At 44.8% G+C, this 17,107-nt stretch overlaps 1 protein-coding gene across 7 annotated transcripts in view; it reads right to left on the bottom strand.

Annotated features, from left to right (window-relative positions):
- LOC116443582 (coiled-coil domain-containing protein 134-like) overlaps window positions 1-17,107 on the bottom strand; it is a 46,811-nt gene that overhangs the window by 15,101 nt on the left and 14,603 nt on the right. For all 7 annotated transcript variants that reach the window (XM_032107798.1, XM_032107789.1, XM_032107793.1 and 4 more), the window contains 12 exons: window positions 16,766-16,884; window positions 15,567-15,708; window positions 14,046-14,157; window positions 13,331-13,391; window positions 12,000-12,094; window positions 11,150-11,324; window positions 10,892-11,039; window positions 10,054-10,326; window positions 6,826-6,991; window positions 4,654-4,758; window positions 2,872-2,982; window positions 2,125-2,306 (listed from right to left, as the gene is read on the bottom strand). In XM_032107798.1, coding sequence (XP_031963689.1) covers window positions 2,125-2,306; window positions 2,872-2,982; window positions 4,654-4,758; window positions 6,826-6,991; window positions 10,054-10,326; window positions 10,892-11,039; window positions 11,150-11,324; window positions 12,000-12,094; window positions 13,331-13,391; window positions 14,046-14,157; window positions 15,567-15,708; window positions 16,766-16,884 — 1,689 coding nt within the window. The remainder of the gene's footprint in view (window positions 1-2,124; window positions 2,307-2,871; window positions 2,983-4,653; window positions 4,759-6,825; window positions 6,992-10,053; window positions 10,327-10,891; window positions 11,040-11,149; window positions 11,325-11,999; window positions 12,095-13,330; window positions 13,392-14,045; window positions 14,158-15,566; window positions 15,709-16,765; window positions 16,885-17,107) is intronic.

Here is a 17,107-nt window from a genome sequence, read left to right as displayed (position 1 = left end):
TGCAGGCCCTCTGGCATGTGGCTGTCAGCCTACCAAGCACATGAAGTGGCAGGAACAGCAATCGCCAAACAAAACAGCAATCGCTCTACCTTAGCCACAGAACGAGGCAGCAAGACTGAGGAGCCAGGCAGCCAAAAACCAGCAGTGGCAAGAAGCTGTCCCTGCCTGCTGGAGCTGGGGCCTGCAGGGAGCCCAGGGATAGGAACTATTGCATGGGCAAAAGTGGCAGAGGAGTTTAGGGACCTGGGAACTAGGGGAAACAGGAAAGGTCAGCTTGAGAGGGAAGTCTTCAATACATTTTTTCCTTCACAGAACAGCCATTCAACAGCAATGGCATGAAGGCTCAGAGAACCCCAGAAGGGTTCGAACCCTTCAATAAGCCAGACAGTTGATATGGGAAGGCAGGCATAAGGATCACAGGGCTGATTCCTTTAAATACTCTTCTGAAGAGAGAAATATTCCACAGGAGAACTAGGAGTAGCTCCTGCAACATGGTGGCAGTAGCTACTCATCTCAGAACTGACAAGCCAAAGCCTTTAATGGCCTACCATTTATGAGCCCTGTTAATTCACAGGGTAAAGCTAGCAGCAGTAACACAGCTAAGATGCAAGTTGGCTATGGCCAGACGAGTCCTCACTATTAACATCAGCCTGAGATGAATGTGGCCATTTCTTGGAGCCATTGTTCTCCTTTAAAAAACTCCAGGTTCAGGAAGACAGCCCGCCATTGGCTCACATTCGCACCCACAAAGGTGCTCTTACGAGGGTCTCCAGGATGCTTTGTGCAGCTCCAGCTACACTGAACAGCAGAAAGAAGCAAGAGAAGTGACTCTTCCTCTTCTTCCCGTTCAGCAGAAATTTAGAAACACTGACGACTTAGAAAGGCTGAAGATTAGAAACACTGAAGCAGTCTTGAACCCTTTCCTTTTCCCAGCTGTAGCTGTAGTTTCTTTCCTCATCTCTGGTGCAAAAAGCATTCTGGGTTGAATATGATAGCACATCAGGCCAGTGGTATTGATAAAACCAAGCAAAAGGTTTATAAGCCGCTAAATGATTGCACTTCAAGGATCAATATGAGCTGAGAGTGTCACTCCCAGAAGACAAAGCTCAACACTTGACACTAGAATGCTTTTTGGGACTGGCACAACACCAGACACAGTCCTGACTTGGAAACTGAGAAGGCAAGCTGTACTTAGCAGCTCACAGAACAGGGTCAGGCTGCATTCCCACAGCTGACAGTCTGTACAGGTACCCTGCTCTAAGCCCTAAGCAGAGGCCACACGCTGACCAAGTAATGGGTGCAGACTTGGTCTGGGTTGGTCTTCTGGAAAACATCTTCCCTCAGCATTAGAAATCCAACCCTTGCTTTTCTGTGCGCATGCATGCATGTCCTTAATGTGATTTTATCATCTGCAAATAGGGGTACAACTCCCAAAGACAATAACTGGGCATAACTGCAAGAGCAGAGCTCACAACTCATGACATGCTCTTTAACTCCATATCAAGAGAGGTCTGGGTAGATACTTCAAAAGGAAACATTTCCCCTTGTATTGGCATTGGAAAGTGCTTCCCTCAAAGTTGTAATTCCATTATCAGCTGACAACTCCAGCTTAGCTGTCTTGTTGGACTGCAAAGCATCAAATACAATGACAGCTGCCCACATTCGTAAGAGCTTGCTAATATTGAACACTTACTTTCCAATAATAGGTTCTATTCCACTATTGATCATTTTAGTAACGATAAAGCAGTTTACAACATGGGAGCTGTGTCTTCCACCCCCAGTCTTCCCATGAGAAAGATTTTAAAATGTATTTTGCTCTGTCCTGAAGAGGAAAGTGACTTGGATCAGGAGGGTTGGGCATGCACTTCTCCCCCTAGGATTTTTGCCCTTCTCTAACTCTTCAATGATTTGTGTCTCAGGCCTTCAGCCACATGCTAGCTCCCAGTCCTGATGGAGAAGTGCAGTGGGGAATAACTTGTGAACAACAACAAAAAAGAGAAGTCAATGCAATCAGATTACAGGCCAAAGCAAAATACTTTTACATATATATATATATATATTTACACACATATTTATTTTTATGTTTATCCCTGCGCTGACTCTGAACACTAGAGCGGTTCTAACCTCAGTACTGTAGCGATGCTGATAAAGCAAAAGGGATGCCACCAACAGCCATCCAGAGCACAGCAAGGCATCCTCAGATGACAGGTAAGCAGGTCTGGAAGGAGGGGACCACAGCCAGGTGCATTCCAAAACCTTCTGCAGGAGTTCTAGCAAGGACACGTTGGAGAGCAGCACAGCCACTGCTGCATGGGAGAAACATAATCAGGGAGGGTGATGGGATGGCACAGGTTAAACCATCTTGACAAGCACAAGAGAAGTGCAGAGCACACCCCTGGTGCAGTGAGGTAGCCCTGCTGCCACAGCTCATGTGAGTAAGGCTGTCCAGCTACTGGTATTCATCTCCCACAGCACAAGCAACTGCTCAGCCAGCTAATCAACTAACAACACAATAGGAAGGCTGGTTAGAGCTGTTCCCTAGCATTGTCTAATTTTTTTGAACTATGACAATACCAGGATATTTCAAACTAGGCATCAAAGGCCCACTGCTGTGTTTATGAACAAGAAAAATACAGTGATTCTGTCTTTCAGCAGCCAACTCTTGAATCATCAGGAGGCAGCAAAACCAAACCAAACTCCTTAACCTAAGAAACTTCATCCAAAATACAAAGTGGTCTTTGTTAATTATAATGCTGTGTCTGGATGGGGAAACATCCACCTTACTTGCTGAGACAGTTAGAATACAGTCTCTGATTGTCAAGCTACAACCTCACTGAAATTAACTTAGGAATCAATACAATCTTGCCTTACCTCTCTGTTGACTACAAGGTGTCGTCTGATGAAGGCTCCAGTACAGAAAATTCAAGGATGGCTGCAGGAGGTCAGTGTCCCTTGGCCTGCATTTCCCACAGAGATTACTGACTGGAAACAAAAGAACACATGTAACAAGGACACCAACTTAACAGAGCACCTCAGCACAAGAAAGAAGTCAGTGAGGAGGGAATTCAGACAAAGTGAAAACAAACAGAGCATGGTACAAAGCAACAGGCATCTGCCCTACAGTGTTTGCTTTAGAGTGGACAGTCCAGTGGAGGATGATAGCAGAGAGGGGGGAACAGAAAAGGGTAGATTAAAGGGCATTATCACATCAGGCAGTAATGAATTCAAAAGCAATGGACTTTAAGTTATCTGTTTCCACAGTGAAAAAAACTGCAGCGTGAGTTATCTGTTTCCACAGTGTGACTTGGATTCTAGTACTAGAACAAGCATGAACAACCATGTGACTGTCTCTCATGGTGACCAGACTTGGGGAAGCCATGGAGAGCTGTGCTCCTCCACTCTCACCAACTTTGCTCGCACTAGGAATAAAGTGTCATGTTTGTTGTAAGCACCAAACACTTAGGAACAATGTTTAGTAAGAGTTAGGGAGGGAAATCCAGGACTGCAGGGCTCAGGAAAACTGTCACTGGAGATCTTTTGAAGAGCTTACAGTCTGAGTAAGCAATTCTCAGAAAACATGCATCAACACACCCCTTCCATCTAAGAGGCCTCATTAGAGAAGTGTCTTGCACATCCACCCCTGAAGAACACAGTCTGGAGGCCAAGGGGGGAATAAATGGGGTGGCTGGGGTAGGGAGAGAGATGTGCAGAAAAACACAAAGCAGAAAGCAAGAGCAAAAGGAGCTTGTGACTCCTGGGAGAAGCTGAGCTGTGTTCTAAAATCACAGCAGCTAAAAAGGCTGGGATAAAGAGGCCATGGTTCTTCCACACCCTCAGTTCCCTTGACTAATGAATGTCTGAGAAATGCTGCTTTCTTACAAGGGCAACACAGGCAGCCCTGAGATATGAAACATTCCAAATTGAAGGGGGTAGTCCTTCAAAGTCTGCTGGAGAGACCAATTTGTCAGAGCAGGGAAGAGATGAGAGGATGGATCAGCTCAGGAATTTTCCTCCTAGTATCTATTCTTTTTTCATAGCCTGTATGAACCTCCAGTAGCCAAGTAAGAAGGCAGAAGTCACCAAGTAAGGATCACCAGACAAGACAGCAGGTTATGGTATGGTAAACAAACACAGCTTGCTCTTCCATCTTTGGGATGGAGTGGGCAAGCCCTGCAGTTGGTTGGGAGCCATATACTCTGGATTCACATTCCAAGGAAAGCCCAGTTTCACTAGACTGCTGCTTCCTGATAGCTGATTAACAGGACATGACTGGGGCCTGAACCCCACAAGACTTACAGCAAGAGTGGACAGGAAAGGATGATTCAGGGAGCACACCAGCCATACTGTCATGTGCCAAATCAACAACAGTCTCTGACCCTGAAATCATGTCATGGTCAGGGGAATACTTAGGCCACTTTGTGTGGTTTCAGACAAAAAATGTATTGTAAAAGCAAGAGGAAGAGAACCTGGATTTTGTTAACTGAATTAGTTACCACAACTCTTTACAATGCTTTGGCTATGAAAGTATCTCAAAGCAACCATTACTACAATGCAAGGTCCATCTTCTCTCAAAGGACAAAGAGCAAGCCCCTAATCATCTTATGGAACAATTAACAAACACTTCCCTGGAAGAAGATGGATGCACATACTCACCCTGGTGAAGCAGCTTGAAGTCTGTGCTGTCGAGCTCCCTGATGCCCTTGCTCCGCAGCTGCACCAGGAAAAGGAGGCTCAGCAAAACAGGAAGGTTCCTGTTAGCTAAGAAGGGTACAAACAGCTTAGTTTCTCAGTGAACTCTAAACTGTTGTACCTTAAAGTGTGCCAGGAATTGTTAATTTTCTGGCTCTGGAATGAGGCATGGGTTGGGGGAGGAAGTATTCCCTCTTTACACACACACACACACATATAGCCCCAACTTTATTCTCATCTCTACAGTCCCCTCTGGATCAGGTCCCCTTTCTACCACTGTGGGTTGGCCTGAGTTACACCTGAATCCTGCCAACACCATTTGGGAGCAACTAAAGAAGGGGGGAAAAAGAGGCTAGGGTCCCTTACACCCATCATGAGCCATGTAGGGAGCATGTTCCTCACACTTTGATACTGCTAATAAGCTAGAAGTCATTAGCCCTTTCTAGACTGCTCTCTTCCTGCCCACTTGACCATCACTGACAGCCCACACTTTCGACAGCAGCCCAACTGCACAGCATTTGTTCTCCCACATCTTATGAGACTGGGAAAATGCTGTCCATCCCATCCCACAGGGCAGAGCAGAGACAGAAGTGAGAACCCCACACAGCAGGTCTGTATGTAAGGAAAATGGGGCTACTTAGACCACCAACCCCCAGGGCAACCCTCTCCCTACTATTCCCTTTTTTGCAGTGCTGTGAACAGGTAAAGATTTTGTATTGTATACAACCATACGTACAGCAAGTAGCTATCACCTCCAGAAAATGTTTTCACAAGGGCTCGTGAGTTTCCAGTTTTGAGGAGGAAACATTTATGGGTGTCTTTAATGTTGACATATTCCTGATCGAGTCCCACTGTTGGGCCTCTTTCTTGTCTAAAAGCAGGCTACTGTTTGAATAGGGATGCAGATTCCCTGGACTTAACTACCCCAGGCCTCACAGAGAGCTGCCTGTGTGCTGGGAGACAAGGAAGTCTATCTCCAGAGCACATCTGGTGTTTGACTTTCTGGATGGCTTGCCAGGATCTCAGTTAACAAGTTACAGATGCAGTATGAAGAAGAGCTATGCATCTTAGTGGCAGCAGAAGGGCTCAAATCTTGCAAAAGCTCCTCTACCTCAGTGTCCTACCTCCATCACCAGTGGTTTGGAGGAATAGGTCTGATTCCTACCATAGGAAATGGATAATTTGCCTCCCCACAGCTCCTGGCACCTCTAGATCAGCAACAGAGGGACACAACAAGTTCAAATGTGCACAATTCCAAACAAAATCAGATCTAGCAGATCTTGTAGCCTCATCCTCTACCATGCTCCTACTTTCAGTGCCCCTCCTCTTCTCCAGCCTACTGACTTTGCTGGAGGTAAGGCAAAAACACTTTCCTTCTTGTTGCCTCCATCCCAACTGCTGCACAACAAAACACTTGAAACAGAGCAAAGCTGTTAAAAGCAACAGTGGCCCCCTCAGGAACAAGTAAAAGCTGTGCTAAGTCCCTATCCTAAAGGAACCAAGGACATCCTAGCACTGCTGCCTCTTTCAGTCCAAGCTCACAGACTGCTTTGCACAACACTTTTCATAGTGCGACAACAGTTCCAACATCACAGACAGGGCTAGTAAGGAAAACCAGGATTTCTGCCAGTCACAGCTTTGCTCCCTTTGATTTAACAGAGTAATGAGATCTGGTGATACCACAGTCCCCGTTTGGGGATCAATATCATGAATGATTCAGTCCTTGCTCCTGGTCTCTGTGTCCTGGGAACTGTCTGTACTCAGGCACACCCAGCTGTTTTGCACAAAGAAGAGGAAAAAAGGAGGATGTCTTTCAGCCACCAGTTGGGCACCTATTCAAGCAGGAAGATTTACCAGCATAGCTCTCCATTTGAATGCTGACAGCAGTATACAAGACCCTTGCCTTGGCTTAACAATCACAGTTTGAAGCCGGAACAACCTAAATTAGAAAATAAGGCTCTCACTTCAAAATGAATCTCTGAAAAAGGAAACTAAATCAGTACAGTTCTGTCCATAAATTTCCTCATGCAGATAAGTACTGAAGCTACACCAGCAGTTCAAAACCACTTTATCCCAGACTGTATCCCTACAGCTAGTTGCTCTTACAGCAAGACCAAGTCACAGAGGTGGGGTCACCTTGTAGAGTGGCTGAGCTGCTCTCTACCAGCAGCTGCTGCAGAATCTGTAAAAATCGGCTCCGAAGGAGGTCACAGACAAGGACATCCTCATTTCTTTCCAGGAAGGTCCTTAGAGTCATCAACACCTTCCAAGCCACCCCCACAGAGCTTGAGCAGACCAGGTCCTGCAAAGGAAGCAACACACACATTACCTTTCTACCCTGATTAGGTAGAAGTCACTGCTATTTAATACCATTATGCTAATCTGGTTCCTTGGGAAACAGTCTAATAAAGCACCATTCAGATATAAATACGTCCTGATTAAATAGAGAACTGAAAAAAGCAGAAGGACTCATGTCTGTTAGGCACCTCTAAATAATATCCCATTTAAAGAGTGATTTGGCTATGTAGGTGGTAACATACATTTAAGGTCACAGTTTTAGACAAGTGAGACCTAAACAAGAAAACAGAGTTTCTGGCACCTCTGCTCTCCTTGTTGGTTTGTAAAATCAGCTTGCATATTAAAGATGCTTGCCTAAAATCAAGCTCGTATGTCAGTCCATAGCTCCTAACTTTCAAAAGGCTGGCAGCCTTGTATGTGCAGTAGTAACATAACAGCTAAACTGCATGAAATGTACGTAAGCCAGGCAAGCAATCATCCAATCATAGGAAAGGGAAGAGTCATGTACACAGCTCACAAACCTGCTTCTTGACTATGGAGCTCTGTCTGGAGTCTCTGAGCTGAATCCCAGAGCCAATAGCCTTAATTTGGGCATAGTCTTCATGCTAAGGTGTATAACATTAAGTTCACTTGCACAGCATGTACAGAGGTAGTTGCATAAATATCAGGCAGTAAATGCCTGGTAGTGCTGCCATAATATGACCATCTCTACATATATTATGTCAGCACTACCTTTCCTCTCTTTCTGCAGTAGTCCTGGCTACTGCATTGCAAATGGTAGAGCTGAAGAGGTAAACAGGAAACTGGTCCAGCAACTGAGCCTACAGCCTGCCTAGACAGCTGGCTGCCTCTCCCAGCTGCCTTCCCCTATCACACAGCAGTAATGCATCCAGACTTCTATGATGGAGAGGAAATGGCTGTGGGACCCCATATCTAAGGAAAGCAAATAAGGTGAGAACAGGCTGTCTGTGCCAGAAAAAGCTCTCTAATTCCAAGCCAAATTCCTGCCTCTACCAGAGACCTTCATGAATAAAGGGCAGGGAGATGTCTGCACAATCATCTCTGCTGACACAGATCTGCTGCATATGACATTCAGGAATGCAATCTAACGTCCCCGTTCTCTGAGAGAGCACCTCAGACCTGGAGCATGGAGAAGACAAGTGGGACGGCGTGTCATCATGACTACATTCACCCCCAGATGAACACACACAGCACAAAATGACTTGAACCAATGGCCACAGCCTTCCTGGTCCTGGCAAATGCACCATTGTGTTAATAGGTTCCTTCCTACCCAGAAGCTCAAGGTCTCAGATGAAGTCACTAACCATCTGTTATATCTAATCCAGACAATTATTAAAAGCAGATAAGCAAATAAGTCATCCTTGGAAGGACATTCATTTTTGTTTCACTGTACCATGCAGAGGTCTTTCCACTTCACTAGTGCATTCTGAGGCTTAGGTTATTCATCTTGTAAGTTTTCTTTACACCTGACAGTATATTTATCCCTGCACATAGCACTGTTTTATTAGTCCATCTAAATTCAAATTGATTATGCTCTTCCATAACTGAAAGGTGAATTGTCAAAGCCTGTGATTTATTACAACTCACTTTAAAGACTGGAATAGAGCTAAATGAATTTATTTCTGCAAGAGCACATGGCAACACAGAAAAGGGAAAGCAGGAATGTTGCACCATTCAGGGAAGGGAGATGCTGTTTGTGTTTTGCTTATTGACACACCTGCTTCAGTTTATGAAGTGATAGGTTCCAGAAGTACTGCCAAAGGTAACAGTGTGGGCAAGCCTCATGGGACACTTCTCCTCCTTAATTTGTCCTGATATGTCAACTCATTGATCGCTTTTACTAATGCTCTGCAATAGCTTCAAATGCCTGGATGTTGCTACCTACTCTGCAATATCACTCCAACTGTGAAAGAACTGCCCTACATGAGAGCCCTCCTGCCAGTCATTTCAGTAACCTTGGATATTAAAATTTACTTCATAGCCTCTCAGATCAGAATAAATACGTTCTGTAATGCCCAATGTCTCTAATGGCCAATGGATGCCCACTCGGAGTCAAACCTTGCTTCCTCTTATTTCTTCACCATCTGCTGACACAGGTTTGCCTTCTCAATGATAGTTTTAATTTCTCTAACAGACTGGAGAAGAAATATCACAGCCCTTAGCTTTTGTCCTTACAGGTAAATCTCATGTTCTTCTGTGGAAAAGTTAGCAAATATTTACTATGCAGCTAGCTCAACAGTCATGGGACAAGAGGCACTGATGGGGAGGGGTGACAGGACAGGTGGGAGCAGTGGAAGTGAGAAAAGGCCTCTAAGCAGCCATCAGGACACGGATTGTGTCGCGATTACATGGGCTAACAGAGCTCATTACACTAGCTAAAGGCAAACACCCTAGCCTGCTACTTCAAGGCCCCTTTCTCTCCTGCACTGATTGATTTGCCCTGTTGTAAGACTTTTATTTTATCTTTTAAGAGTAATAAAACATGTTACTTGTAGTCCTGAAAACTCAAGAGTACTTCAAAACTCTCTGACAAGAGTCTCCAGTTAAAACCAGACAAAATGAAAACCTCAAACAAACAGAAAGCTGTGCCCTCAAGACCTGTTCTCTGCATGTTGCTTTTTCAAAGTTCTTGTCCATCATACCCTTCTCATCTATCAGTAGCAAAGCATTGCTCCCAAATTTGAAAAACAGCTTCTTCAAAGGCTGGCACCAAAGAATCTGGAGTACTCAGCTGTGTATCTGGATAGAGGAAGGAATGGGGTTTTTCATGGCATACATCAGCAGGACCCTTCAGATCTCTCTCCAGCCAAGTCTCAGAAGATCCCTTCCTGTCACAGTAGATGGATGACAGAGAAAGAGATAACACACATACACAGTCCCATTTTCCACATAAGGCTTCCCTGGCAGGTGGAAGTCTGTGTATACACACACATGGCCCCTCCTATCGAAATCCTTGGCTTCATAACACCACTAAAAGTATTAAGAACCAAAAATCCCCCCAAATCAGGGTCAGGATAGCAGCCCATCATTGTGAAAGCCACATACCAGTAAAATAAGCAAAATGCTGGAATTGCTCTTCAGAATGGGAAACAATGGGTTAGCACTATTCAGCTGATCGGACGTGCCAAAATCAGCTTCTTCAGCCTCAGTTTGCTTGCAGTCTTCCCAGGAAAACCAGAGTTGGAGGATTTGGTGTCCAAATCTCCCCATAAGTTCAGGGTAGCGCAGGAAGAATTTCAGCAGGAGAGGACAATGCACATAGACCAAGCTCAGATCTGGAAGATTATCCAGGATCCTTCTTATGGTAGACAATGACTTCTGGTAAGAGGGAAAGGGGGCAGGAAGACAGAGAACAAAATAATCACTAATACTGAATATAAAACACCTGAAGTGATGAGCATTTACTGTGAGAAACAGTCACACTGCCTTTTCAGCAGACAATCAATTGCATTAGTTAAACATCATTTTGTGAAGCCCATTTGCATCACAAAGGCCAAGAAACTTGTAGGCTTTATACAGAGCTCAAAGCTGTGCAGCAGCAAAGAGCCATATGGGAACACTTGAAAGCCTGCTGCAGAGGCTGGAGATGTGTTTGGGAGACTGAAGCTATGAAATTTATTATATTCCGTATGTGAATTCACAGCCTATCCAACGCATTTACACTTCCCACACATAACACAAGTTTATTCTGTCAAATCTATATTCCCCTGTGGATTTTCATAGTTAACTTTCCAGAGTATAGATGCACTGCACAGTCTTCACTCATTCACTGCTCACCACCACCTATGTCAAAATACTTTCTACAAGAAGGTTGATGTGAGTGGGGAGAAACCTCAGTTTCAACAAAAAGGCTCCAAGAGGTAGGTATGAAATCTTCTTTTACCACGTCCAGGGCTTTGCCTTTGTCCTGACAGACAGCAAGGAGGTAAAGTGCAGCTCTGAGTATGTGTGGAGGGGGACAGTCTCCATGGTCCTGTGCTGATAGGAGAAAATTTCTTACAGCTACAAATAATTCTGCATCTGGAACAAACCTGCATTGAAGGAGATTGGAGTGGAAACAGTAACAATAGATATGCTTTACCCACCAATACATGGTATGTAATGGCCACAAACCCACTTGCTTTGTATACTCTTGGCTCACCTGTCCCCGAAGGTGTAGGAAAAGTATAAGAGTAGTATGAAACAGTGCTGGTGGCTGCAAAGAGACTGATCCAAAGAGAAAGGCTCAGGGGTTTCAGACAGGAGGAGAAGGCTTTCAGCAATGGTGTAGTTTAACTGAGGCAGACCCTTCTGCAGGAGCTCAGACATCTCTTGCTCTAGAAATAAAACTAATATAAGCAGGCAGGAAACGACGAGGAATGTCTATGGAACAACTCCACAGTCTGCATACACTACTCACACCTCTATGATTTGGCATCAATAGTCGCGTGAGAACTGATTTAACAGAGCTGGCTTTAAGGATGAAAAGACATTTCTGTCTAAGATTCCCAGCCCTTTGCTGATGCTGCCTGTGTAGTGACCAACCACTGCCAGTGGGAAAAGTGGCTCTTGTAATGTAGAAGCTTTCATCTCATTTGTTTGGGACTTAACTATTATGGAAAGTTACAGTACAGACAGGAAAGCCTTATAGAGTATGCCAAAGGGAAAAAATTACCTTAATCTGCAGATATGGGTGACTATGTGGCAAGTAATTTTGTTTCAATTAAGCATGCATAGATGTCCTCATAAGTGTCCCCATGTTAACAAAACCACAGGCAGATGAAATGCATTCTTTCAGGTAGGGTTCCAAACTCTTCTAAAGGCATTCTCTGAGTGCTACCTCCTTGCTGGACCAGACTGAGAACAAGCTGAGGGAAAAAATCTCTCAATCAAGCTATGTGTGTCCTCCCTTCCCTTCTCCTTTGTCCTTTTCTAATTTTTTTTTCACCTATTGCCTAAACAGAGGGTGGCATGGCCTCAAACTAAATGAAGCAATCTTTCCCCAGACTTGCCCTCCTGAGAAGTTCTCCTCTTCTCTGTGGCCAAGTAAAGGTTCAGGCATAAGCTGCAGAGGAAGCTGGAACAGGTGTGATTCAGGACAGGATTACTGTAAAGAAGAGCAGAAAGAGAGAGTAAAAAAGGCTAGAAATATCCTCTTCCTACTTCTAATATCACACACTGTCTGCCAGAACCTCAGTTTACTGAATGATCACGTACAAGCACCTGCCCCATCACAAGAAGACTCTAGGAGCCAACCTAGGCTTCCAGGAAAATGACGAGTTCCCAATGGACTGTCAGCTCACGGACTGGTGGGGGTGTGCAGTGACAACAGTGAACATGTTCATACCCTGGGCCAATGTGAATACAGTGGGGTACTCTCACAATCATCACACCTTGTCTACACAGGGAATCTTATAAGGACAGGACCCCTAACACTGCAGAGAATGGGAGGTGTTTAAGGGTAGCTCACAATACATGATTCCACTGGCAAACAACACTTAGATTTTTTAGCAATTACATTTCCAAGGATGAACACTGAAGAATGCCAAAATATTAACTAAAAGGGTGAGAACAGCTCTGTTTCCAGGTATTTCTCTCTTTCCAACCATTTCCTTGCAGAACAGGACATAACCAGACATCTGTAACTCACCATCCTTAGCACAGCACACTGCTCTATTCAGAGGCCTAGATCACTGCCACCACACACCATTTACAGGCACAAATGCCCTCACTCTAAGTTCCACAGTAGTAAACTAGACTAGGAGTGCTGTGTGTTTTGTTTACTTTTTTAATGAGATACAGTCACAGGAAGGAGGAGGTAAAAGATCACTGCAGACCAACAGAGAGTCTCCCCAGACACTCCTCAACCTAGAAATCATCGCCTCTACTACAGGAGATGCTTTGCAATGCCTGCTACTGAAGTCATCCTCCTCCCTCCCATTTCTAATACATTACCATACCATGAGGAACAACAGCAATGGTAGTATATGCCTAGGAAGCCAGAGCTCAGATGGAACTGATGCTACTGGTACTTCTCTTCGAAACACCCGCTGATCTGACTACTCCAAAGTCAGGCTGCTTTATCTCTATCTGTGCAACTCACGACAGAGCACAGAATTCTCTCAATGCTGTGTAAATCCATCCGCCCCCTACCCAACTGCTTCTCCCTTCTCCTACATCCAGCTCTTCCATTGTCAGTAACCATTTACATTTTTCAGTAAGACACAGCCATTCTTGAGTCTTTCAGCCTCTCGTCTTGCCTAATCAGGTGTATTAGGTAAGGCATGATCTACTTTCCCATCTGGAAATTTTTGACTCACTTACAGTGCACACATCACAATACCTCTGTACAGAGCAAAATCTGGCCTTCAGCTCCAGTGTCAGTCGGATGAAGGATGAGGATGCTAGACAGAAAGCAAGACAGAAATGTCAAAGGAGCAAAGAACATATATGATAAGAAAAAGAGTAGGCAGGTCCCATAACCACCCCCGCACATCTCCATACAAGCCTGGTGAAGAGGGCAGGCCATCTCAGTAAGAATACAAATATTAGGCTGTCTCTCAGAAAGCAAACTACTCCAAGTCTGGGTTGGAGGGGAGTATCCGAGATTCATTTGTTTTATCAGGAGGAGACGTGAAGATTTGCCAGTTTCACATGTTTAGAAGAGAGGAATTGTCTGTATCACCTCTCTGATGTGTGAAGAATAAGGCATACACAAACTAAACAGGATTTCTACATAGTAAAATCCCACCAACAATTCCAGCATAATCCCTGTCTACAGGAACAGCCAATTCAATTCTGAATTATTCCAGAGGGAAGGATAAAGCTGACACAACAGTCTTATCCAAAATAAAACCTGTCCCATCATCATTGCTAGACCAAATAACTTTTCTATCCTGCTGAACATGACTATGCACTCTATTCTTACTCATATAAACACGTAATAGAATCCTCCACATAAAGTCTCAATGTTAGGCTCATTGCCTCCATAATATGCAGTAGCAGCAAGTTCCATCAGTTAAGAGCACAGAGAACGTGATCCCACAATACCCTCCTACCCAGCTTCTTGGAGAACTTAGTCCGCATGTTTGGCACCACTGTAAAGAGGGTATTGAGTGTTGAGATGAAAACCTCTGTCACTGACAGGCTGACAGTCCTTTGCAGATAGCTCTGTGGAAAGATGAACGGATCAGGTGCATTAGATGCAATAAACAGTGAAGGCAGCAGCCTTCTTCCAGCCTCCTGCCTGCCCAGAAAATCAGGTTTCTAAATCCATACAGATGGAGTAGCAGTTCTTTTACCAAAATGCCTGGCAGCAGAGCAGGCTCACAGAGCTCTTTGAATGCAACTAACACTCCCCCCGCCAGTGTTATGAGCTGTGCTGGTAACTCTGCAAGGCATCGCACCAGACAAGAAACTTCCTCTGCATTCCAGCAGGCAACCAGTTAGGCCTTAATGCACAGTGACTGACATTACTGCCCACGTTGCCCTGGAAGTTACTGCTCTTGCAGGTCAGATGGCTAATTGTCCTATACAACATAAGACATATGTTTAAGTGCAGCTGACTTCAGCAACACCTAACACCTGTGCTTCAGCGTTTCACCGCGCAGTGGCAAACACAGGCATTTGAGCTCTCTACAGAATCCAGCCCTGAACTGTTTAGAATAGAATGATTCAACTACTCTTGTTGAAGGTCACTAGACAATTTTCTCACAGTCCATTAATTTTTACCCAAGTTCAATGAGCAAGAAACAGCACACTGACTCCAGCTTTACCAAACTGGACATGCAGTGCACCCTCCTGTCAGGGAGGAGAACAGCAGTGCCACTGCAGCTGCCTGCCAAGAGATTGGTTAAGAAAACATCAACAAAAACATCTCCAAGCTCCTAACAACTGCAAGAATCCATACACCTGTACCTGTCAAAAAGCACAAACAAACTTTACTAAACATTAGAAACCACAACCAAAGTCCCGTTGTTTTGACAATTCTGCTTGAAGTGTCTTGGGGCAGGTCTGTATGGAGCACTAAAGCACTCATGACTCTCCACAGCTACTTTTTAAATCATGTCACTGGCCTTACTGAGGCACAATGCTTAATACTGCCCTTGCTGTGCAGACTGGGCAGCCACATCAGTACCTTCTGGGAAGAAGCATAAAAAGGAAATTGCAGGTGCAAAACATGGCTGCTCTCTGGGACACAGGCAAGTTTTGAAAAACTGGCAGAAGGGGAAACAACAGTTCAGGCACTCTTCATTTTCTGCAACATCAAGAGCTGCCATGCATCACACTACGCATCTACCTACACATGGTAGGTAGGCTCTGGGATTGCACAGTCTGAAGAAAGACACTGATATCTATGTGGAAGCTTTACAGATTTCTGCACCCTCTGAGACCAACTACCTGTTGCATGAACTACACAATTCCACATGTGGCTGTGGGAAAGTGACAAATGCCACAGCTGTTCTCGGTTTACTCAATGTGCCCTCTTCCCTAAAAAACATTTGTGCAACCCACTCCTGGTGCTTGAAAGGACCTTTCCAGGTACCCAAGGAACAGACCAAGTTCAAAAGAAATCCTACCATGACCATGGGGATGCAGAGACTGTCACAAATCCTCAACAGGAACTCAGAGAAGTTGCTTAGTGTGTCTTTGCTCTCAGAGTTGGGGGCAGTGAAAGCGTTCTCCTGGGCCATGAAGTCACCCTGGAATTCCACTGCTAACCTACAGACACACAGTGGATAACAGAGGAAAGAGGAAACATCCTCACTCTGTAAAGGAAGCCAGGAGATACTACGTTTTAATCACAATTTTCACCATAAAGGACCCACAAACACTAGATGGCTTGGAAACAGAGGAATCTGGCAACCACACTCAGTTACCTCTTGAGTGAAGCTATTAAAAGTCATCAAGGTTGCACAACAGTACACGTTGGGAAAGGAAGACTTAGTTTCTGTGAAGAAAGTATCTGCTGTTGGAAGCTCTGGTGTGGCAAGACCGGTTTTCAGCCATACCAGAGTGCCTGATGCACAATACAGCAAACCTTGTGAAAAACAACCAAGGGACCATTTAGCTGATATAAAATCCATGACAGAAGCCGAGTGCCCTCTAACACCACCCCAAAACTTTGGGTCAGACTCTGGAAAGGCATGTCTGTTTCTGACTGAATTATCTCAGCCAAGCCAAGTGATGCAAGGCAAAAACTAATTTGGCCAGACCACCCTAACAACTGACCCTGATTCATCCTGATTCATACACAAACTCATCTACCACTGTCTGCTGTGCAGCTAAGGGTGCCAAATAGCTCTGATCCAGCAAAAGAGGTAAAGTTGGTGCCTATAGACCCATTCTCAGTAACAGGTCACAGACACGAGCAAATCCAAGGCCAGCATCTGGAGCAGACACATGTTTGTTAAATGGTTAATCCCCTCTGGCAGTGAAACCACATAGGACAGGAATCTGGTTTCACACATACCTTCCAATAGTTCTTACAACATCAGCAGTTTTGGTGAATTTTCAAACAGTCCCTCAGAGCCCAAGACATGAAATAAACTGATAGGTCCCAGGCAAATTTCATGGGAGACACATCCAGGTGTCACAAAATTCTCCCTATTAATACATACCCCTCACTCTGCTGTTTCACTGACAAGTGCTGTGCACTGAACTCACCTGTGATATTTCTGTGGTGGGGCTGGGTGGAGGAACACAGTCACAAGGACAGAAGAACGGACAGACACGGACACACACCACCCATCCACACACCCTCCTGACTTATCCTCACCTGCAAGCATTTCTGAAACTTTCCAGGGTATTGAGCAAGAACTGACCCTGTCTCTGAGGAACTCTACCAAGATTTCTGTTTGCCAGGTGACTCTGAGACACTGAGAATAGGAGATCGCCCTGTTTAAGGAGAGAAGTCTTTAAAATCTTATGTTCACTTTCAGAAAAAAATAGCTTTCTCCTCCAACACCAGCAGCAGGAGGAACAACAGATTTCACTTCACTCACTTCTTTCACACAATCATTTTTTTACTACTGTGCTTTCCCCAGAGAGGGCAGAGTAAAAGAGCTTGTGTGCTCTTCGTAGGGAGGACAGAATTACAGAGCTACTAATTCTGCACTGC

Source organism: Corvus moneduloides, chromosome 4 (genome assembly GCF_009650955.1).
Source record: "Corvus moneduloides isolate bCorMon1 chromosome 4, bCorMon1.pri, whole genome shotgun sequence".
Classification (NCBI taxonomy): domain Eukaryota; kingdom Metazoa; phylum Chordata; class Aves; order Passeriformes; family Corvidae; genus Corvus; species Corvus moneduloides.
This window is presented reverse-complemented; position numbering and strand designations above follow the sequence as displayed.